This window comes from Cibotium barometz, chromosome 20 (genome assembly GCF_041138505.1).
Source record: "Cibotium barometz isolate CiBa-2024 chromosome 20, ASM4113850v1, whole genome shotgun sequence".
Classification (NCBI taxonomy): Eukaryota; Viridiplantae; Streptophyta; class Polypodiopsida; order Cyatheales; family Cibotiaceae; genus Cibotium; species Cibotium barometz.
Window position 1 is genome coordinate 22,416,012 of NC_141065.1, and position 25,251 is coordinate 22,441,262.

The 25,251-nt window shown below is 38.0% G+C and overlaps 1 protein-coding gene across 1 annotated transcript; it reads right to left on the reverse strand.

Annotated features, from left to right (window-relative positions):
- Positions 1–23,837: 23,837 nt before the first annotated feature.
- LOC147627670 (uncharacterized) lies at positions 23,838–24,969 on the reverse strand. Its single transcript, XM_086815107.1, has 3 exons — positions 24,537–24,969; positions 24,307–24,381; positions 23,838–24,189 (listed from the first exon to the last, which is right to left on the reverse strand). The coding sequence occupies exons 1-3, from the start codon at positions 24,846–24,848 to the stop codon at positions 24,163–24,165; spliced, it is 414 nt and encodes a 137-aa protein (XP_086671233.1). The 5' UTR covers positions 24,849–24,969; the 3' UTR covers positions 23,838–24,162.
- Between the last annotated feature and the right edge of the window lie 282 nt (positions 24,970–25,251).

Consider the following 25,251-nt stretch of genomic DNA (forward strand, 5'->3'; position numbering starts at 1 on the left):
AACAACAAGTGTATCATTACTTATCAATGATCAAACAAAAACAGAATATATCAAACAATATTACTGAACTCAACATCATGCAATACATTATCGAACGTGAGACAACCGCAACAAGTGCATTATTACTTACGAAGTGTATACATTATTAAATGAGAGAGAGAGAGAGGGGGAGGAAGAGAGAGAGGTGTGACAGATAGAGAGAGAAAAAATTAAATGACATTCTTTATAGTTTTGTGAGTTCCTAAAGAGAGAAAAATAATGTTTTGTAATCCTAAAGCACTCCTCATCTACACACCTATCGTGATGGAGAGATGTGAAGTGTATCATGAGAGAGAGAGAGAGAGAGAGTTGTGAAGTGTATCATTGCGAGAGAGAGAGAGAGAGAGAGAATTGTGAAGTGTATCATGAGAGAGAGAGAGAGAGAGGAGAGGAAGAGAGAGTTGTGACACATAGAGAGAAGAAACATTAGATGACATTTTTAATGTTTTTGTGAGTTCCTAAAGAGGAAAATAATGTACTGTTTTAATTTTTAAGTAAATAGAGAGAGAAAAAAGAAATTATTAAGAACTATGTATATTTTAAGAGCAATAAATAAAAATCATTATCTACACATCTATCGTGTTGTGAAGTGAATCATGAGAGAGATAGAGAAAGAGTTGTGAAGTGTATCATGAGAGAGAGAGAGGGGGGTAAGAAGAGAGAGATATTCATATTTTTCGAGTTACAAATCACGAATCACGATCTTTGATCCATGAAATACTCATGCTGCGTTAGCAACCAAGTATCGCATGGATCAAACACAATAAAAACAATACAAGTCAAATCAAACAAATTTACGACATTTATTCGACCGCGTTAACGATCATATGCCGTAATATGCAAGCAAATTTACGACACTTTTTCGACCGCGTTAATGATCAAATGCCGCAATATGCAAAAAACAATTTATGCACTAGCGGACGACACCAACTTGCCGCGTTAACGACAAAATGCCGCCCGATTCTATGGGAATACAAATAGGATACGAACATACACTAGCCGCGTTACCGACCATATGTCCGCATTTCACAAAGGGAAGGGAAGGGAAGGCGACATCACCATAACGATACTATGCTTGCCGCGTTACCGACTAGTATCGCTACGGCGTGCCATACTTACCATAGGACACAGACTAGCCGCGTTACCGACTAAGTGCCCCAGGGTAAGCACCATTCCGAAGAATGGCCTTACACACACACCAGTCGTGTGGCGGGCCACCCACATCCTGCCGCGCATTGCGACAATGGGCGGCTACCCGCACGAACTCACCCACACACACATCCTTCGTGTGGCGGACCACCCACATCCTGCCGTGCATTGCGACAGTGGGCGGCCGCCCGCACGAACACACCCACATACACACACACACACACACAAGTTTCATTACCTGTGTATGCTGTCAGCAATGAACTCCCAAAGGGCCCCCCGGGCCCATATATATAGGAAATTGTACCCCGCCGGGCTAGATGACGACCCCGCAGGGACCCGCTGGGTTTTGCTTTATCCCAGCGGGCCCGCCGGGTATAGCAAAAGCCCGGCGGGATTTTATCCGCCGGTTACCAGGTCGCTTGCCACCGGCTTTTTTGAGAACATGTTAACATGTGAACATGTTAATAACATGTTAACACATGTTATTAACAAAAAAAATTTTGTGATCACGTGAATATAAAATCAGAGCATTGAACTATTTTGGCATTTCTTATTACGATTTTTAGATGCAAGCAAGGGTAAGCTTGCTTCTTTCATTGTATCCATTAAAAGTTCAAAACTATCAAATACTTATCATAGTGCCACATCTAAAGGCACTCTGGATTAATATATTTAAGATCTTTATTTTTTGAGAATTACACATCTGGTGCCTTGGGATTAACATATCTAAGAGCATGATCCTCTAGGAATTACAAATCCGAGACCCATGTTTGTCTGAGCTGGGTTCAAGATCTTGGATGATTGTCCTAGTGTAAAGCATCCAATGGATGGCATTCACATGTCAACTATTCAAACCTTAGTGGAGTTATAATCTTATTAATTTATAATATGCAAACTAATGAGATATATCTTGAAAATGTCTCTAAACAAAGTTTCGATCTATCATTCTATTCATTTAGTCTCTCACTAGTTTCTTAATTTAATCACCCTATGTTTTTGCTCACAAAAGGTTTTCTCCCCAAACTTACTTCTCAAATTTATTGTACAAATACCTTGCGTGTGCACCCCCAAGATATAAGCATAATTTCATAGGCTGATTGTCATAACAGGTGAGGATATTCAAATCACTTATATGGCGAGTAGAGATGATTGATTCATCCTCATATGATAAACAATCACTTGTTTTAATCCCTTGATAGTTAACCTTTGAAAAATAAATCCTAGGAACTAAGATCGGCTCTGATACCACTTGTAAGGTTCTCCGGAAACGCTTAAGATAGTCCACTAAGTCTTAACTTGAAGAAAAATTCCTACTCATCGACACCTTGACCATGTAGAGATTTAAGGATACGATTCATAGGTAAGACCTAATTCTATCCCACAGGGGGAGCGTGGTCTTCTAAAAATCAAATCACCCATAGGGTAATTGATCATAAATTGGGCAACTACAAGACTTGATTTCTAGAGGCAACGCTTTTTTCCTCATCCATGCAAGGCACAGCCGCTGACCTAGTCTTCTAGAATAGAATTGCCGGAGAACCTATTTATCTAACGTAGGGCTTTCAGTTAATATGTTGGAAAGCTACCCGACTAATCGGGTCCTCCCGTCCGTAGGATGGTGCTGTCGGGGCATTCCATCCTCCCACTTTCCACCCTACTCACGTGTCATTTTGTTTTCTAATTAATCCTACCACACTGTTTGACATAAATAAACATGTTCCTTAATTAAGACCCTTTTCACAAGGTTTATTAAAATAGCCTTTTTCCATAGTATAATAATGCCGAGACAAGATTTAAAAGAAAAGTTTATACATGAATCAATTTCATACAAGCCAAACCGGCTCTCTTATTCTTTTCCTTTATACCGTCGATGATCTAGAATTCGGCCTTTCAGCCTCTACATGTTGGGCAAAACCCTACGGGACCATACACCTCATCGTCGTTGGTCGTTGGCAAGGACTCGAGCCAGCCTGTCGCCCTCTCAGGCTCCATCGCTCACATTAGGGAAAAAGGGAGCTCATTTTGGGGCCTTTTACGGTTTGGAAAAATAAGCTCTCAACCAATGAACAAAGGGCCAACGTAACGTTGGAAATTCACAAAAATAAGAGAAAATAGATAAAAGAAACAATATTTTATGTAGGTACAAGCGTGTACATTATTGTGGAGATTGGTTTTTTATTCTCACAAGATCTTTGGACATGAAGATAGAATCTAGTCTGACATTTTCTCTGACAAGGGCCTTCCCGCTTCCACCTTCCTTTGAACTTTGAAATGTTGTGCTGCCTTTCCTTCAAAAGGTCTACCATTCTACACCACTGCCTCATTGTGCAGTAGCCTCTTCTTTTCCAAAACTGCTCCCTTGATCTTGTTTGGCTTAGAGTAAGATGTTTCTTGTCAACTGTTTGTCTGCCCACTTTCTCTTTCTTGAAACTTCACTTTGTTATCTTGTTTACATTACTTTGATATGGTTACAGATTCACAAGGTCTCCACGGTGAATAAAAACTATGGCCGTTCGCTCTGTGGATGATAATGCTATGAAGGCAGAATTATACCACACATCCTTACCCCGTCGACCTGCTTCTTCTATTTCTTCGACGGTAGAGAATTCAAGTACAGTCAAAACGGAAGGAACTTGGGAAAGGTTTAGTGTTTCGAAAGGAGCATGGGTGCTCATGCAACCTAGCAAAAGAAAGAGACCCCAGACAAAAAACATTGTCTTGGCATCATGGAAGGGAAGAGTACGAGATTTTAAAATCACCAGAGGGAAGATATCAGTGAAAGAAGTTTTGATTCAGTATGTGTACATGCATAAAGAACTTGTCTTGCGAGACTATCCAAATGATCTTCCGCAACATAGGCCTAATTGTATATTTTTCTGTTGTGGTTTTGTTCTTTATGAGGTGTATGGATTTTTAAGACAAAGCTTTCTTTCTTTGCTTATTGACATTCTTGTGTTATTTTATTTCAGATTTATACCCTTCATCGTATGAGACATGGCAAAACATCGATTGTATTCTGGGATTTATAGATGTTTTGCATGGATCGATAGGAGAACAACAATACCAAGGTTGATGTGCAACAGAGCTAGCTCAATCCTGTATATTTTTTACTGATCATTTTTATCAGTTGCTGGACAATGCAAACACACATGGTGTGTTAAGAAAACAAGACCTTCCGGCATGGAATTGAGTGGATTGGCCTCTCCCACATTTTAGTGTTACAGAGGCATATAGGGCCAAGCTTTTCAAAGAAGTACAGAAAGTTCTGAGGCCCAATATTGCCACAAGGATAATAAAAATTTCTTTATGCATGTCTCTCACAGTTTTTGTAGACTTGTTTAATACCTTTCCAGTGAAGGTTTCAAAAACAATGTTCACAGTTAAAGCAACAAGTCTGGCATGCATGCCACAATTTTTGGATAAAGGTTGGGATAAGAAGACATGTAGTTCAGTGTTTTGTGAGGTTGTCCAACCTTCTATGCAACTGAAGTACATGGTTGCATCATAAAATTTCATTTTTTCTTTTTATTATAAGCGCAGTCGAAGGCTAGGTACAAAACTAGTCCCAATGGATCAAGATGAAGATTCTTTTGGTGCAGAAAATAAACTTCTTGATATTGATGTTGTTGAGAATGGTGATGTGCTAGTCAATATCTCATTAAGACAATGTTGTTCCCTAGCTCAATTGCGCAATGACATTCTATTTGAGACAGAAGGTTCAATTTCAAAGGACTTTTTATTTATCTACAACAATAAAAAGGTATACCATGTGCCCTGGGGAATTCCTCCTAGTGCCATTTACTGTCCAGAACATTGTGAGATGTCCCTAGTTTTTTATTGGAGATGGATGTCAATAGAAATGTAGAATTTGCAACAAAATGCGAGGAGAGCACTTGACATTTTTCAAATGGTTCTGCATCGCGTTTTGTTGCAAATTCTTGTGTCCCTTTTGGTTTTCACTGTTTCCTCACATGTGCCCTGGGGAATTCCTCCTAGTGCCATTTACTGTCCAGAACATTGTGAGATGTCCCTAGTTTTTTATTGGAGATGGATGTCAATAGAAATGTAGAATTTGCAACAAAATGCGAGGAGAGCACTTGACATTTTTCAAATGGTTCTGCATCGCGTTTTGTTGCAAATTCTTGTGTCCCTTTTGGTTTTCACTGTTTCCTCATTGTTTTGCTTTCTATGTCCCTGGGGATTTCTTTCTTGATGATGGGAAAAGTTTTTGCTTTGGAACAGTTGATTCTCAGGCACCTTCTTTCAAGAGGAAGCTGGACTTTTCTGCTGCTATACTCAGACCCCACAGCAATCACCAGGTGATTCATGTGTGCTCATGAAGAGAATTGTTTGGTGATATCCTATACATTACCTGATTGCATATGTCAGCATATAGAATTCATGGTATATAAATTTTTGTTCAAGCAAAAGCAAGAGAATAGAGCAGAAAGGTGAGTCTTCCCTTTCAAAAGAAAGGGAACCAGAAGAGGAAAAATCTCCAGATTTGCTCCTATTTGACTTTCTTCACAAGTGCAAGGCTCAGAGGAACTTCCACATATACTACAGTATTTTCAACAGGGAGTTCACTATGAGATCTGTTTTGGAGTATCACAGAGATTTTCTTTCAGACCATTGGGATACCTTTAAACAACTGACAGAGGCAGGAAGGATTGTGGAAGGTGAAAAGGTTTTTGTGCATTAAATCATATTGTCTCCATTGACAGGCTGAGGTACCATGTGAATAGAAGGTTTGAGAGCCTGCCTGAGGAATATAAATTCAGCTCTTGCACACCAGAAAGTGTAGAGTGCTTGAGGAAAACATGGCATTCCTTATGTACATTGTCTTCATTGTCTTCCAACAGCAATCTCTAGAAGAGCAAGGGCAGGAGGCTGAAGAAGAAGATATATATGTAGCAAAGGTAAAAGAGGATATTCCTGTGGCAACAGATATGGCAGAGCAGGAAGAAGATATCAACCTCGAGGATGAGGGGCTGCAAGTGGCTGCTCTTGACCTTGTTCAACTGAGGACTGAAACTCTTAGGGCAGCATAGCCAGTTGAAGATTTTGATGTTCAGAGCAACAACTATACAGTGCCCATGCTTCTAGGTGTCTTGATTGGTGGTAAAGATTATGTTTTTCTCCATGATATAGAGTGTATGTTCAATTTGAGGGAGGACTATGCCATTTCCCTTATTGCCCAGGCTTCAAGGCTTGACAAGGAGATTGGCATAGAGGATGACCATTCACTGCTAGCTTTGGAAACAACTTTTGATCTTGCAGAGGCCCTTACTATTTGTTTCAAAGAGGCTGAAAATTTCCAAGAGCCAGACGAAGCTGCCTTCCCAGCTCACCCAGGAAGCTATGAATCTCTCAGCACTTCATAAGGAAAAGCTTAAAGAAGAGGCTGGACTGGAGGGGAGAGGAATAAATCTTTGGAAAGATGAACTTCTTCTTGCTGATGAAAATGAGAAGGTATGATATTATTACTTCAAATCAAATACTTTATCTTGTGTTTAAATGTTTTGTAGTTATGTATTATTGTCTCACTCCAATCTTTTGATACATGGCAGCTACAAATTGAGGATGACACATTCCTCCAGAGAACAAGTGGAAGCAAGCCGGCTGGGTTTGGCAAAATGTCAAGCCTCACTCATTATATTCATGATCTAGGCAGTGCTAAGATCTTGATTTACCATAGGCAGTTGAGCAACAATGGAGAAGCCATTGTTTACTTCTTTAAATGTTTGTCTAGGGTTTTAGGTGGACATGATCTTCCATGGCAAAAGGAAAAGATCATTTTAATAGAGAGGTTGTCCGCCATAGACATATTTGGGGATTATGTGAATAAGCAGGCCTCTAGGGCCTCTTACTTTTTGTCTTACACTTCATTAGCATGTGGTGTTAAGGAGCCCAAATGTCTAGAGGGCTATGGAAAACACAAGCTCATAAGGTTTCGAGAGCCACCCATGATTGCATCAGGCTACACAATCCAAGAAGAAGAACACGTGGAGATAGCTGCTGAAGACAAGGATACCCCTCTCAGACAAGCACAGAGGCAAGCATTGATAAACAGAAAGTCGACATCAAGCCAACAAGGAAGAAAAAGAGTCCAATCAAGTTCAAAAAGAGAGTTCCGACTCGCAGGCCTTGGGAGTAATAGGATTTAGTCATCAAATATAGCACAAACATTATGTTGAAGTTGAACTGATTTGTACAAAGTCTTTGATCCTCATCAGTTCCTTGTCCGTACCGACGATCAGTACCCTTTTGCATTTGTCCCATCACCGTACGACACTTGAGTACTCTTCCCACACTCAATAGCTTCTAAAGGCGTTTGACACTCAGTACCTTATTGGTAAGGATCAATAGTATGTCTAGCATAATTAAGTAGTATTGATTGAATTTTTTGTGTGTAGCTCATGGATGTATTGATGCTTGTTAATATAGATCACATGTTTCACAAAAGAAATACTTTTGAGACGGAGTCTCAAAACATATAGGCATAACACCAAGAGTCACTTGTTCCACAGAATAAAAATCTATTGATTGAGTTTAAAAACATGTGGACATAACACCAATAAGTTACAAACTGCTATTCATGTTTACTTGTCCATTTATGGTTTCTAAATATCTTCGAATCCCTCCATTGTCTATGTCTCTCTGCTGCCATTGAATTGTCCAAAGATTGTCTTCGTCTTTGCTTTCGGGCTAGAATAAAAGCAAGCTTGACTTTGGAACTAGCAACTTTTCTTTTAGCATGCAGCCTTTGTAGAATGCCTCGGTAAAACCATTGGAAGACTTCCTTTAGACTATTTGCCTTTTGACTCCCTCCATAGTGTTGTGTGTGTCTGAAAAATGCATTACGTGCCATGTAGTGAGACTTCTCCATGCCTTGGGTAGACCAAATTGCTAGGCATCCATACTTTTTGACAAAATAGGGAAGGTGGTTGTAGATGATATGCTGTTTTCACAGAGACATAAGAATGCATAGTAAGTTATAAAAGAAAAGAGGATCACACTTAAGTAAAAGAAGAAGACATCACTTTACCATGTAGTGAGTTATATTGCAGGCTATCCACGCGTCTTTCATTGACTTCCCAAAATGTTTAATTTCCTCTTCAAAGTTCTTGTAATCACTCTTTGTCCATATTACATTGTCACAGAACATGAAGAGTTGATCAAGAGACCTCCACACCTCTGCCTTCACATTTTGTGCTTCCCCATCTGCCTCATGATCTTTCACGGCATTATGGACTTGCTTCCACAATCCATAACTAATCCTTGAAACTGTTCTACCTTGCCTTACTTGCTTACTACTGTGTTTGGGTCGAGACAAGAATCTTCTTGCCTTAACACCACCAATAGAGGGCTTGATTGGTACCTCCTTGCCATTGGTAGACTTTTTAAAATCCTTTGTGATATGAACATCACCTCCATGCAGACCTATATCGGATAACACTTTTTCCAATGCATGAAGAGCATCCTTTCTATTTCTTTCGGGACGGAGTTTCCAAGCAAATCCAATATACAAAAATACCAATTTCTCAATAATTCGACATAGAGCATGCAATGTGCATATGTGAACATTACATAGTGGAATGTCAAGAATGGCCTTAAAGTCAGGGTCAACTTTATCTCTATTAGGTGCTCTCTTCCACCATTTGGAATCCATTACTTGAGCTGATTCTTTGCAGTAAAGACAAGGAGACTTTGAGTTACCTCCTTTACTAACGTTATACATGCACTTAAGTGTTTTAAGTTCCCCCGCCATGTGCCACTCTACTTGAAAATCACCTTTTCCTGCAACATGGAGATTCTCTCCTTGCACTTGTCTTGTAATTATTCTTGGTATTTCTATGTGGTGAAACACCCAATCTAGTGTTTCATGGTCTTCTGTCTTTACCTGTGATTATACAAAACAAAAGTCTTACTATAAAAGATTTGAAAACATTGACTAAAATCAAGTACGAAATAAAAAATGATCATACCTGGAACCAGCCCAACCACCATATGTGTTTCTCGGACTGCACACTAAAATACTTCAAACTCGCTTTAGTCAATGATGTATCAAGTGCTCCATTCATCAATGTGATAGTAATCCTTTCCATTTTCTTTTCCTTTACAACCTCACACTCATCCAGTTTGATAACAAATTTCAAAATGCCTTTGCACTCTTCAAATGTTATTCCATAAAACTCGACCATTCTTCTTTGAAGTTGTTATAGATCTACAAATATATTGTTCCAAGGGTTATACACAGTGGTTCCTTTAGCACCATGAAATATTTCTTCAATATGGATATATGGTCCAATAGACTCATCTATACTTTCATTCAAATGACCTCTTATCTTCCACACTGTTGCTGGATTTGGCAGTAAAACTCGTTTAATCCTTTGATCTCTCAAAGTTGAGGATATCGCATGGAAAATCGAACTATATCCCTTCCTGCTAACTCCACTAACATCAAGAGCCTCTTGGATTGTAGTACCATCAACTTGATTATTGGATATAAAGTCCTCTACAACATTACGTTTATTGTTTTGTATTTTTTTTCTTCAATCAAACCTTTTGCTACACCACAAGAAAGCAATCCTTTCATTTGTTTAACTGGAAGAAGGTCGGGATCCATATTTTCTTTTGCAGGCTCCAATAGTTTCCTATAGTAACAACACAATATGCCTATATTATTCAACACTTCCAATCCTGTTTTGCGTTAATGGACAAAATAGATATAGCCATTTGAGAGCATTTTTGAGTATAAAAAATAAAAAATTACAAATGAACCTTGCTTCCTGAATTCTTCGCTTGCATCCACCAGTCCCAGCCTTCAAATTTGCAATGTTTTTAATCTTCCTGCTTCGTTGTCTGTCTCCAAGCACGGTTCTCTTCCTTCTTGATCTTGTCAACTCTTTTTTACTCTTTGAATGCTCCTCAATTTTCAATTTTGCACGAATAGCTATCTCTTGAATCCTGGCCCCCTTTTCTTGTAGGTACATTGTTTTATATGTTTCTGCAAATGCATACTGTGCTGAAATATAACCAAGAAGTCCATTTTGTCTATCGCCCGCAAACCTCAGTAGTGTGGTTGGATTGACAAATGGAGGTGTAGATTTACTAAACATTTTGGATATATACTTCCATCACACCATAAGTCAATATGTTGAAGCCCTTCTCTTCTCATATTTTCCCGTTGTTGAGCATTCAGCACCGTATCCTTTCGTCTTTTTTGTGCTGGAGCATATTGTTCTTCTAAGTCGATGTGAAGATGGTATAATCGCTTCTTTTGAGATTGTAACTCACTAGTATCGGCCATTTTTTGTGCTTCTGAGTTTGCAAAGTTGGCTTCTCAATCTCATAGTCTTTTTGTAACATGAATTGTGGAAGTGTGGCGGTATCCATACAATCATTAAGTTCAGTGATGGATTCGTTATGAGAGGCCTGCACACGTCATCAAAAGAGATGCGAAATCTTCGAGAAACAAAAAAAATTAAAGAGATATTTAATGCAAAATCGTGTTAGTTAGACAAAATATTATCTTATTCTTTTCTGAACTGATAGTTCAGTAGTCCTTACTGACAGTTCTGAGCCACGTTTCCATATTTTATTATTTTTGAGATCTTTTAGGAGAGAAATAAATCGAAAAATAGTGAATTTCTTACAGGGCCCCAAAATGAGCTCCCTTTTTCCCTAATGATCCTCCCGCCCCTCAGAGGGATGTCTGCGCACTAGGGTGGGCTGATTCACCGCACTAGCCTGGGCCCTCAGAACTAGACAGCATCACAATCACTTGCCTCAATCGGCAAACCTCATTCTCCCAATGGTATGAGGGATACCATGGGCCAACTCTGGGCCTTACTAACGTCTCCGCCGTCCGGCTACACAAGCACAAGAACGGGGCAGCGTCAAGGCAGGGAGAAGCCGTACATGTGTCTTAATTTAACCAAGATAACAATCCATTTACTCACTAAACCATAGGACTAGGATCCATGTCACCTTCTTAAGAAAACAATCCTTTTCACAAAGATTTTAGCATTTCAACTTAAGATAAGACATTCTTTATTATGGCATATGCTGTTGTTTAAAAGAATACAAACTTTAAATAGTAAATCAATCAAATAGATCACTATAATCAATAGAGAAGCCGGGGCCATACCTCAACCCCTAAGAATGATATATAATTGAAAAACAAAATATGTATATACCTTATAGAAATTTATCGTTTATCGTTGCCTTTGCTCGTTAACAAGAGCTTTAGAACTTAACATATGAGAATAGAGTCTTCTAATACCTTCTCTCACGATTGAAATCATCCGATCATCCCCAAGCTTCATCTCCTCTTACTCGTACTGTGACTCTTCTCTCTTTCTAAGGTCTATGGCAAAATAGCCTTCTCTTACACAGGACTACGCCATACTATTCTTTCTCTAAAAGAAAAGCTATGGAGTTTTGGTCTCTTCCTCCGAAAGACCATAGAAATCAAAGCTTCTTTTCTAAGATATTAGATAAGAATGAAGGGATATATACATCTCAAACTCTAGGATTACCTTGAGGCTACTTGTTGCTGCCTTCTCACAGTTTTCTCTGTGTAGAGACCCTGCTGAAACGGCAAATTGTTTCAGCCATAACTCTCTGACAAAAATTCAGAATATGGTTATTTAACAAGTCAAAAGAACGGGAAAGTATGTGGTCTACAAGTTAGCGTGCCCAGAATAGGTAAAAACGTCTATATATAGCCACAAATGCGCCATCTTTAGAAACGTGTTATTTTTTCACATTTTAGTATGCATGGACTCTAAATGTGTAAAAGTGCTCTAAATATGACCTCTTATCACCTAAATTCAAAATTCTATTTTTGGGGATACTTCTCTTAATAGAACTTATCTTATGTTCTTATTTCTTTTAGGATTTTTGGAGCTAATATTTATATTCTAACACTTTTCTAATGTTTCTAGCCTTATAGTCTCACTCTTCTCTAAATAAACTCTCTTTCCTTATTGAAATCTATATTAAAAGAGACACATACATACATGGCTTGGGAGGGACCTTACAATCTCCCCCACTTAAAAGATTCGAGATGTCCTCATCTCGCGAGCTGGGGTAGTATCTAAGTAAATCCTCCTATCTCTTTCAAAGTGGTGTCCCCACTAGGTAAAAATCCTCTTTTATCTAAATATTGTTCTAAAAGATTCATTTATTTCATGTGCTTGGCTTGTTTTATTGTGCCTCCAAAAGGTCTTTACTATTCTAAAGTTAATTAGCCTTATTATCCTAATTTCATGTATCCATATACCTCTCATATTGTATGAACCTTCGAATTCCTTTTTCTATACCCCTATGTAATATGGTACTTAACAAATTATCATGGAGAAACATAAGGGAATCAATCCTTTTTACGCAATCTAACCTATGATAGCAATTTCATAATCTTAGTATCGTCTTGTAGAATACCTCTATTCATCATGCACATTACTTCACATGAATCTTGCACCAATCCTCTTCTATTTACTCATAGATATACTTGTTGAATTCGGTTATCTTTAACCTTGCTATCCCTATTTCTTGACCTAATTTTTGCTCTAGCTCATGATTCCTTGTAGGCAGGGGTGGGCTTGATGTTTCTCTTGAATTAGGAGACATCTTCTTGATTAACATGTCCTTCTCGACACTTTCTAAAAAAAGTCCTTCTATAACTTTCTGTCGAGAAAGGACTCATGTCCTTCTCGACACTTTCTATAAAAAAAATTATCATAGTCTCTGGCTATAATTATGGCTTCTGAAATAGAGGATGGTTTTACATTCTTGATGAGGTTATTCAAAGGTAGATTAAGCTTCCAAATGAATCGATGGAGAAGAGTTACCTCATCCATATCTGGAGCTAATCGAAGAATTTTAACAAAATTTTGGTGGCATTCTTTTAGAGTCTTCCTTTCTTGGGTTAGCTCCAAAATTCATTCATTTTATCCTCTCGAAATCCTAGAGGACAAAACCTTTTACGAAGGTGTAATTTCATGGCATCTCATAACTGATTCTGGTTCTAGTGGTTGGTGGTTAGATTGACAATAATGCTTCCAACTAATTTGGCATTTCTTACGATTTTTAGACGCGAGCAAGGGTAAGCTTCAAAACTATCAAATACTTATCATAGTGCCACATCTAAAGGCACTCTGGAATTAATATATTTGAGATCTTTATTTTTTGAGAATTACACATCTGGTGCCTTGGGATTAACACATCTAAGAGCATGATCTTCTAGGAATTACAAATCCGAGACCCATGTTTGTCTGAGATGGGTTCAAGATCTTGGATGATTGTCCTAGTGTAAAGCATCCAATGGATGGCATTCACATGTCAACTATTCAAACCTTAGTGGAGTTATAATCTTATTAATTTATAGTATGCAAAATAATGAGATATATCCTGAAAATGTCTCTAAACGAAGTTTCGATCTATCCTTCGCTCTATCCTTCTATTCATTTAGTCTCTCACTAGTTTCTTAATTTGATCACCCTATGTTTTTCCTCACAAAAGGTTTTCTCCCCAATCTTATTTCTCAAATTTATTGTATAAATATCTTGCGTGTGCACCCCCAAGATATGAGCACAATTTCATAGGATGATTGTCTCAACACGTGAGGATATTCAAATCACTTATATAGCGAGTAGAGATGATTGATTCGTCCTCATATGATAAACAATCACTTGTTTTAATCCCTTGATAGTTAACCTTTGAAAAACAAATCCTAGGAATTAAGATCGGCTCTGATACCACTTGTAAGGTTCCCCCCCCTTCCAAAATAGGGAAAACTCTTAAGATAGTCCACTAAGTCTTAACTTTAAGAAAATTTCCTACTCATCGACACCTTGACCATGTAAAGATTCAAGGATACAATTCATAGGTAGTAAGACCTAATTCTTTCCCGCAGAGGGAGAGTGTGGTCTTCTAAAAATCAAATCACCCATAGGGTAATTGATCATAAATTGGGCAACTACAAGACTTGATTTCTAGAGGCAACGCTTTTTTCCTCATCCATGCAAGGCAGAGCCGCTGACCTAGTCTTCTAGAATAGAATTGCCCGAGAACCTATTTATCTAATGTAGGGCTTTCACTTAATATGTTGGAAAGCTATCCGACTAATTGGGTCCACCTGTCCGCCGTAGGATGGTGCCGTCGGGGCATTCCATCCTTCCACTTTCCACCCTACTCATGCGTTAATTTATTTTCTAATAAATCCTACCACTGTTTGACATAAATAAACATGTTCCTTAATTAAGACCGTTTTCACAAGGTTTATTAAAATAGCCTAAGACAATATTAGATAATTTGGTAAAAATCTCATACTTTGGGAATTACCTTTTCAACATAGTTTTGACCATATCTTGAGCATATTAACTCCAAGTTTATCGGACATTATAGATTTAGATCCTACTCTTCAAGAGCTTTCCAATGATATGTCACATGATGGGGTTTGACAAAAGCTTGGATAGGTTCACCATGATCCCATTTTTCAAATGGGAATGGGATTTTTCCCAAATTATCTAATATGGTGTTGCCTTTTTCCATAGTACAATAATGCCAAGACAAGATTTAAAAGAAAAGTTTATACATGAATCAATTTCATACAAGCCAAACCGGCTCTCTTATTCTTTTCCTTTATACTGCCGATGATCTAGAATTCGGCCTTCTAGTCTCTACATGCTGGGCAAAACCCTACGGGACCATACACCTCATCGTCGGCCGCCGCTGGCGAGGACTCGAGCCGACCTGTCGCCCTCTCAGGCTCCATCTCTCGATCCTCCCACCCCTCAGAGGGATGTCTGCGCACTAGGGTGGGCTAATTCACCACACTAGCTTGGGCCCTCAGAACTAGACAGCATCACAATCACTTGCCTCAATCGGCAAACCTCATTCTCCCAATGGTATGAGGGATACCATGGGCCAACTCCGGGCCTTACTAACGTCTGTGCCGTCCGGCTACACAAGCACAAGAACGGGGCAGCATCAAGGCAGGGAGAAGTTGTACATGTGTCTTAATTTAACCAAGATAACAATCCATTTACTCACTAAACCATAGGACTAGGATCCATGTCACCTTCTTAAGAAAACAATCCTTTTCACAAAGATTTTAGCATTTCAACTTGAGATAAGACATTCTTTATTAAGGCATATGCTGTTGTTTAAAAGAGTATAAACTATAAATAGTAAATCAATCAAACAGATCACTATAATCAATAGAGATGCCGGGGCCATACCTCAATCCCTAAGAATGATATATAATTGAAAAACAAAATCATTAGGACCTCAATGGAAGGCTTCTTGGGCCCTTTTATTTGGCAGTTTAAGGGAGTCAAACCTTTTCTCTTAAGAAGAAACGTTTTCTAATTAGAAGCTTCAAAACGGCTACTTTATTCGAATTTGAATTTTGGGGAAAAAATGGAATTTAAAATCTAGTGGATAAAACCATATCATGTAACATATCTATGGAAAGCTCTTAATGCGTAGATCACGGATCTGTAATCTCCGCTCAAATCGGAGCTTGTATGTAGAAGTTATGGAGGTCCAAAATTGTAAAATTGCCCCCCCCCCCTTTTTTGGGGGAAAAATGCACCCTTTGACCACTGTTACACCTCTCTTAAAAACCCAACATTTCAGTCCACATGGCAACCCCCCATTTGGCTATTCCTTAATCACCTTGATTAGGCTGGGAAAAATTAAAGGGCCCAAGAAGACCCCATTCACTTCCTAATGTATGTATATACCTTATAGAAATTTATCGTTTATCGTTGCCTTTGCTCGTTAACAAGAGCTTTAGAACTTGACATATGAGAATAGAATCTTCTAATACCTTCTCTTACGATTGAAATCATCCGATCATCCCCAAGCTTCATCTCCTCTTACTCGTACTATGACTCTTCTTTCTTTCTAAGGTCTATGGCAAAATAGCCTTCTCTTACAGGACTATGGCATACTATTCTTTCTCTAAAAGAAAAGCTATGGAGTTTTGGTCTCTTCCTCCGAAAGACCATAGCAATCTAAGCTTCTTTTCTAAGATATTAGATAAGAATGAAGGGATATATACATCTCAAACTCTAGGATTACCTTGAGGCTACTTGTTTGCTACCTTCTCACAGTTTTCTCTGTGTAGAGACCCTGATAGAAACAGCAAATTGTTTCGGCCATAACTCTCTGACAAAAACTCAGAATATGGTCGTCAAACGTGCCATCTTTAGAAACGCGTTATTTTTTCACATTTTTAGTATGCATGGACTCTAAATGTGTAAAAGTACTCTAAATATGACCTCTTATCACCTAAATTCAAAATTCTATTTTTGGGGATACTTATCTCTTAATAGAACTATTCTTATGTTCTTATTTCTTTTAGGAATTTTGGAGCTAATATTTGTATTCTAACACTTTCCTAATGTTTCTAGCCTTATTGTCTCACTCTTCTCTAAATAAACTCTCTTTCCTTATTGAAATCTATATTAAAAGAGACACATACATACATGGCTTGGGAGGGACCTTACATTCTCCTCCACTTAAAAGATTCGAGATGTCCTCATCTCGCGAGCTGGGGTAGTATCTAAGTAAATCCTCCTATCTCTTTCAAAGTGGTGTCCCCACTAGGTAAAAATCCTCTTTTATCTAAATATTGTTCTTAAAGATTCATTTATTTCATGTGCTTGGCTCGTTTTGTTGTGCCTCCAAAAGGTCTTTATTATTCTAAAGTTAATTGGCCTTATTATCCTAATTTCATGTATCCATATACCTCTTATATTGTCTGAACCTTCGAATTCCTTATTCTATACCCCCATGTAATATGGTACTTAACAAATTATCATGGAGAAACGTAAGGGAATCAATCCTTTACGCAGTCTAACCTATGATATTTAATAATCTTAGTATCGTCTTGTAGAATACCTCTATTCATCATGCACATTACTTCACATGAATCTTGCACCAATTCTCTTCTATTTACTCATAGATATACTTGTTGAATTCGGTTATCTTTAACCCTGCTATCCCTATTTCTTGACCTAATTTTTGCTCTAGCTCATGATTCCTTGTAGCCAGGGGTGGGCTTGACGTTTTTCTTGCATTAGGAGACCTCTTCTTGATTAACATGGAAGGACTCAAGTTCTTCTTGATTAACATGGAAGGACTCAAGTTCTTCTCGACACTTTCTATTTAAAAAAAATTATCAGTCTCTGGCTATGATTATGGCTTCTGAAATAGAGGATGGTTTTACATTCTTGATGAGGTTATTCAAAGGTAGATTAAGCTTCCAAATGAATCGATGGAGAAGAGTTACCTCATCCATCTCTGGAGCTAATTGAAGAATTTTAACAAAAGTTTGGTGACATTCTTTCAGGGTCTTCCTTTCTTAGGTTAGCTCCAAAATTCATTCATTTTATCCTCTCGAAATCCTAGAGGACAAAACCTTTTACGAAGGTGTAATTTCATGGCATCCCATAACTGATTCTGGTTCTAGTGGTGGTTAGATTGACAATAATGCTTCCATTGAACTATTTTGGCATTTCTTACGATTTTTAGACGCGAGCAAGGGTAAGCTTCCTTCTTTCATTGCATCCATTAAAAGTTCAAAACTATCAAATACTTATCATAGTGCCACATCTAAAGGCACTCTAGATTAATATATTTGAGATCTTTATTTTTAGAGAATTACACATCTGGTGCCTTGGGATTAACACATCTAAGAGCATGATCCTCTAGGAATTACAAATCCGAGACCCATGTTTGTCTGAGAGATGGGTTCAAGATCTTGGATGATTGTCCTAGTGTAAAGCATCCAATGGATGGCATTCACATGTCAACTATTCAAACCTTAGTGGAGTTATAATCTTATTAATTTATAATATGCAAACTAATGAGATATATCCTGAAAATGTCTCTAAACAAAGTTTCGGTCTATCCTTCGGTCTATCCTTCTATTCATTTAGTCTCTCACTAGTTTCTTAATTTGATCACCCTATGTTTTTCCTCACAAAAGCTTTTCTCCCCAATCTAATTTCTCAAATTTATTGTATAAATATCTTGCGTGTGCACCCCCAAGATGATATAAGCACAATTTCATAGGATAATTTTCTCAATACGTGAGGATATTCAAATCACTTATATGGCCAGTAGAGATGATTGATTCGTCCTCATATGATAAACAATCGCTTGTTTTAATCCCTTGATAGTTAACCTTTAAAAAACAAATCCTAGGAACTAAGATCGGCTCTGATACCACTTGTAAGGTTCCCCCCCTTCCAAAATAGGGGAAACACTTAAGATAGTCCACTAAGTCTTAACTTGAAGAAAATATCCTACTCATCGACACCTTGACCATGTCGAGATTCAAGGATACGATTCATAGGTAAGACCTAATTCTATCCTGCAGGGGGAGCGTGGTCTTCTAAAAATCAAATCACCCATAGGGTAATTGATCATAAATTGGGCAACTACAAGACTTGATTTCTAGAGGCAACGCTTTTTTCCTCATCCATACAAGGCAGCGCCGCTGACCTAGTCTTCTAGAATAGAAGTGCCCGAGAACCTATTTATCTAACGTAGGGCTTTCACTTAATATGTTGGAAAGCTACCCGACTAATCAACTCCACCCGTCCGTAGGATGGTGCTGTCGGCGCATTCCATCCTCCCACTTTCCACCCTACTCACGCGTCAATTTGTTTTCTAATTAATCCTACCACATTGTTTGACATAAACAAACATGTTCCTTAATTAAGACCCTTTTCACAAGGTTTATTAAAACAGCCTTTTTTCATAGTACAATAATGCCAAGACAAGATTTAAAAGAAAAGTTTATACATGAATCAATTTTATACAAGCCAAACCGGCTCTCTTATTCTTTTCCTTTATACTGCCGATGATCTAGAATTCGGCCTTCCAGCCTCTACATGCTGGGCAAAAACCTACGGGACCATACACCACATCGTCGGCCGCTGGCGGAGGACTCGAGCCGGCCTGTCGCCCTCTCAGGCTCCATCACTCGATCCTCCCATCCCTCAGAGGGATGTCTGCGCACTAGGGTGGGCTAATTCGCCGCACTAGCCTGGGCCCTCAGAACTAGACATCATCACAATCACTTGCCTCAATCGGCAAACCTCATTCTCCCAATGGTATGAGGGATACCATGAGGGATACCATGAGGGATACCATGGGCCAACTCCGAGCCTTACTAACGTCTCCGTCGTCCGGCTACACAAGCACAAGAACGGGGTAGCGTCAAGGCAGGGAGAAGTTGTACATGTGTCTTAATTTAACCAAGATAACAATCCATTTACTGACTAAACCATAGGACTAGAATCCATGTCACCTTCTTAAGAAAACAATCCTTTTCACAAAGATTTAGCATTTCAACTTGAGATAAGACATTCTTTATTAAGCAATATGCTGTTGTTTAAAAGAATACAAACTTTAAATAGTTAATCAATCAAATAGATCACTATAAGAGATAGAGAAGCCGAGGCCATACCTCAACCCCTAAGAATGATATATAATTGAAAAACAAAATATGTATATACCTTATAGAAATTTATCGTTTATCGTTGCCTTTGCTCGTTAACAAGAGCTTTAGAACTTGACATATGAGAATAGAATCTTCTAATACCTTCTCTTACGCTTGAAATCATCCGATCATCCCCAAGCTTCATCTCCTCTTACTCGTACTGTGACTCTTCTCTCTTTCTAAGGTCAATGGGAAAATAGCCTTCTCTTACAGGACTACGCCATACTATTCTTTCTCTAAAAGAAAAGCTATGGAGTTTTGGTCTCTTCCTCCGAAAGACCATAGCAATCTAAGCTTCTTTTCTAAGATATTAGATAAGAATGAAGGGATATATACATCTCAAACTCTAGGATTACCTTGAGGCCACTTGTTGCTGCCTTCTCACAGTTTTCTCTGTGTAGAGACCCTGACAGAAACAACAAATTGTTTCGGCGATAACTCTCTAACAAAAACTCAGAATATGGTCGTCAAACACGCCATCTTTAGAAGGGTGGTTGCAAGATCAGGGTGCCCAGTTTTGTCCACTTAGGCACCCTGTAAACAGTAAAAAAATAGGCATTTGTTTACCTTTAGTGGGCTAATCTCTCCTAGTACATGAAGGAATTTCGTTTCAAGTTCTTTTGTTGGAACATCATATTCAAAGTTGGAAATATAGTTGCATAATTTGATTAAGCATTAGATAGTCAAAAGTCCTCATTTTCTTAGGTACAAAGTCAATGTATACACCCTGTCCCAAATTTGAACTGATTCCATAAAATGCTAATATCTTTTACATATAAACTCATATGAGATTCCCACTTTGTACCTTAGATCTTCACATAATATGGAGCTTAACTTGATTTTTTGAGAAAATTTTAAGATATTTGTCTATTTTCTTTAAATATTTCAAGGTCTTTAAAGTGTTATAATATACGCCACTTTTTGTACCCACAATAGCTACCACTTAAAATCCTCAATCTTGTAGATCAAAAGAGTGGGTAGATACTGAGACATTAGTAGAATGTGGTGGTTAGTAAAAATTGCAAATCCAATGGTTGGATTTTTAATGATCTCTTTTTCAAAATTCTTCCAGACTATCAGAAGGCTTGCAAATATTAATAATCTAATTAGTAAAATTAATTTTTTGATGTGAATCATCTAAAACCTATAGGGACTAGTGTACTTGTAATGGTGCATCTATGGAAAAATAAATTGGATCACTCTAAGTATGGAAAGATCATTTGTTTATCATTTCATCATATTTTTTATTAATTTTGACTAATTAGACTAATTTATATTAATTTAAGTTATATTGGGTTAATTTAAGGACAAGCGCATTTTCTATTATTTTCATGATCTCATTTTAAGTACCTTGCCCCCCAAAATTTGCTCTCCAAGCATTGTCCCAGTCCAGCATAAACTAGATAAAACTGGACACCCTGATCTTGCAACAATCCAGAAACGCGTTATTTTTTCACATTTTTAGTATGCATGGACTCTAAATGTGTAAAAGTACTCTAAATATGACCTCTTATCACCTAAATTCATAATTCTATTTTTGGGGATACTTATCTCTTAATAGATCTATTCTTATGTACTTATTTCTTTTAGGATTTTTGGAGCTAATATTTGTATTCTAACACTTTCCTAATGTTTCTAGCCTTATTGTGTCACTCTTCTCTAAATAAACTCTCTTTCCTTATTGAAATCTATATTAAAAGAGACACATACATACATGGCTTGGGAGGGACCTTACAATCTCCCCCACTTAAAAGATTCGAGATGTCCTCATCTCGCGAGCTGGGGTAGTATCTAAGTAAATCCTCCTATCTCTTTCAAAGTGGTGTCCCCACTAGGTAAAAATCCTCTTTTATCTAAATATTGTTCTTAAAGATTCATTTATTTCATGTGGTTGGCTCGTTTTGTTGTGCCTCCAAAAGGTCTTTATTATTCTAAAGTTAATTGGCCTTATTATCCTAATTTCATGTATCCATATACCTCTCATATTGTATGAACCTTCGAATTCCTTATTCTATACCCCCATGTCATATGGTACTTAACAAATTATCATGGAGAAACGTAAGGGAATCAATCCTTTTTACGCAATCTAACCTATGATAGCAATTTCATAATCTTAGTATCGTCTTGTAGAATACCTCTATTCATTATGCACATTACTTCACATGAATCTTGCACCAATCCTCTTCTATTTACTCATAGATATACTTGTTGAATTCGGTTATCTTTAACCCTGCTATCCCTATTTCTTGACCTAATTTTTGCTAAAGGTTTTCTCCCCAATCTTGTTTCTCAAATTTATTGTGTAAATATCTTGCGTGTGCACCCCCAAGATATAAGCACAATTTCATAAGATGATTGTCTCAACACGCGAGGATATTCAAATCACTGATATGGCTAGTAGAGATGATTGATTCGTCCTCATATGATAAACAATCACTTGTTTTAATCCCTTGATAGTTAATCTTTGAAAAACAAATCCTAGGAACTAAGATCGGCTCTGATACCACTTGTAAGGTTCCCCCCCTTCCAAAATAGGGGAAACACTTAAGATAGTCCACTAAGTCTTAACTTGAAGAAAATTTCCTACTCATCAACACCTTGACCATGTAGAGATTCAAGGATACGATTCATAGGTAAGACCTAATTCTATCCCGCAGGGAGAGCGTGGTCTTCTGAAAATCAAATCACCCATAGGGTAATTGATCATAAATTGGGCAACTACAAGACTTGATTTCTAGAGGCAACGCTACCTTATAGAAATTTATCATTTATCGTTGCCTTTGCTCGTTAACAAGAGCTTTAGAACTTGATATATGAGAATAGAGTCTTCTAATACCTTCTCTTACGATTGAAATCATCCGATTATCCCCAAGCTTCATCTTCTCTTACTCGTATTGTGACTCTTCTCTCTTTCTAAGGTCCATGGGAAAATAGCCTTCTCTTACAGGACTACGCCATAGTATTCTTTCTCTAAAAGAAAAGCTATGGAGTTTTGGTCTCTTCCTCCGAAGAAAGACCATAGCAATCTAAGCTTCTTTTCTAAGATATTAGATAAGAATGAAGGGATATATACATCTCAAACTCTAGGATTACCTTGAGGCTACTTGTTGCTGCCTTCTCACAGTTTTCTCTGTGTAGAGACCCTGATATCGTACAAGTTACCGCGAGAAGAATAGGTAAAAACGTCTGTATATAGCCACAAACGCGCCATCTTTAGAAACGCGTTGTTTTTTTATATTTTTAGTATGCATGGACTCTAAATGTGTAAAAGTACTCTAAATATGACCTGTTATCACCTAAATTCGATATTCTATTTTTGGGGATACTTATCTCTAATAGAACTATTTTTATGTTCTTATTTCTTTTAGGATTTTTGGAGCTAATATTTTTATTCTAACACTTTCCTAATGTTTCTAGCCTTATTGTCTCACTCTACTCTAAATAAACTCTCTTTTCTTATTGAAATCTATATTAAAAGAGACACATACATACATGGCTTGGGAGGGACCTTACAGACTCAGACTAAAGAAATCTTCACAACGCAAGTGGAAGGAAAGTAGGAGTTTAACAAGGGATAGATCCCAACCATAGAGTAGTGCAAGGTGCTCGTGAGAGAACGAGGTTGGCTGACCGACCCAACAACACTGCTTTAAGAGCATCACAGGAGGGTCAAAGAATATGATGCCACATGGGAGATAAATACATTGTATGTGTAATTCCACCAAGCGAGATCTGATGCTTATGTATAAATAGTTCAAGGCCCGACTTAAAATATTGAATGACATTGTTAATGCTAACGATATAGGAGAAATTTATGCACAATCACACTTGGCGTTTAGTTGATAAACTCATTGCCTGACACCTTGTGAGTTTCTATGGAGAAAGCTTATTTGGTGACGACTCTATCTCTCAATACAAAACTTGATTGGTTGCACATGGCATCACCTAAGTTTGCAACAAAAGGTTTTTCAAACATGTTCTCTAATTCTCAACATGCCTTCTTTTTGCATTCTTGTTCCTCTTACAACTCATTATATTAATTGATACATACATCAAAGGGATGTACGTCTACTTTCAATATCAACAATGTTAAAAACTCACTCTCTATTGTTTTTTTAAAAAAAAGCTTAGCTATCATTAATATTAGCAAATACATTTTTTAACAAGTTTACATAAAGTTGTTAAAAATGGTACAAACGTATTGACTTAGAACGCCCCCAAGCATTCTAGTTTCTATCATTTTAAAACAACATTAAAACACAAGAGCTTGAAAATTATCTACGGATATGACACCATATACACGTGTATATGTGTGTGTGTCTGAGAGAGAGACAGAGAGAGAGACCCGACCCGAATAGTTTTGCTTTGTATACTAAATTTGTGATGACTATAGGTTGGATAAGTCTATAGTAGACGCCTACAAAAACCTGCTCCATGTGCACGATTTAAGGATCCTTGTCAATGAAGTATAACTGCAAAATCCCCTTTACATCAATAGTTATATATATATATACATATTTTTTTTTTGGTTTTTTAAAAAAAATCCTTGAAGTAGGTCCAACGAATTTGATAATCATGAGAGAATTTACCTCAAATCCATCACAGTACAAGCTTCCAAAGCTGGTCAGCTCATGTATTTGCGATACTAAATGCTTTATATAAATCTGCAGTATAAAAACTCATGAACTGTCTGAGCAGAAGATTATATTACGATGAACACAAGCACTTAGATCTCTTAGATTATCCTTCCTAAGGTTGATGATCAAAGTGCCTTACGCAAGGTTAGGGAGCTTAGTACACTAAGACGAGGTTTGGGTACCTCAACTCCTGAGAGCAATTCAGGTACAACTAGTGATTCCTCCGCTACTTCTTGGATGGGGCAAAGGGTCTGCATCTTCTTGGACATGGCTTTGGGAGAGCGCCTTTTTGTGGTATTAAGAGAAGGTACTGAAGGAGAAAGGGATGATGATGGCCTGGAGTTGGTGGTGCACTTTGCCTTCCTTCCTTTCACGGCTTGTTGCGGCGTGTCTTCTTCATGCAGATCGGCATAAACGGCTCGGAGGCAGGAGTCATCTAGCAGAAGTTGGCCAAACAGGATGTACTCGGGCATGCCAAAGCTCATAGAACCCATGATGAAAGCTAGGTCGAAGCTGTGGAAGGGAACCCAGTCTCTCTCTCTCTTTCACGCACGCGCGCACGTGCACTCTCTCTCTCTCTCTCTCTCTCTCTCTCTCACTCACGCACACAGACAACAAGAGAAAAAGTAATGAGCAGAGTCTCTGTCTCTCTCTCGCGCGCGCACACTCTCACGCACACAGACAATGAGCAATGACCAGTCAATGACTTCGTAAATGTTATCTTTTGAATGGACCAGTCAATGACGCTCGCGTGAAACAAGAGGAAGATGATTTTTCTATGGGCGCTACTTGAATATAGCGAGTTTCACGTCGGAACGTCGCCTGCATTTTTGCTTCACAATTTCGAAAGACACCTTTGGTAATTTTTGAAATTAAAGCCTTTCTTTTGAAGGGTTG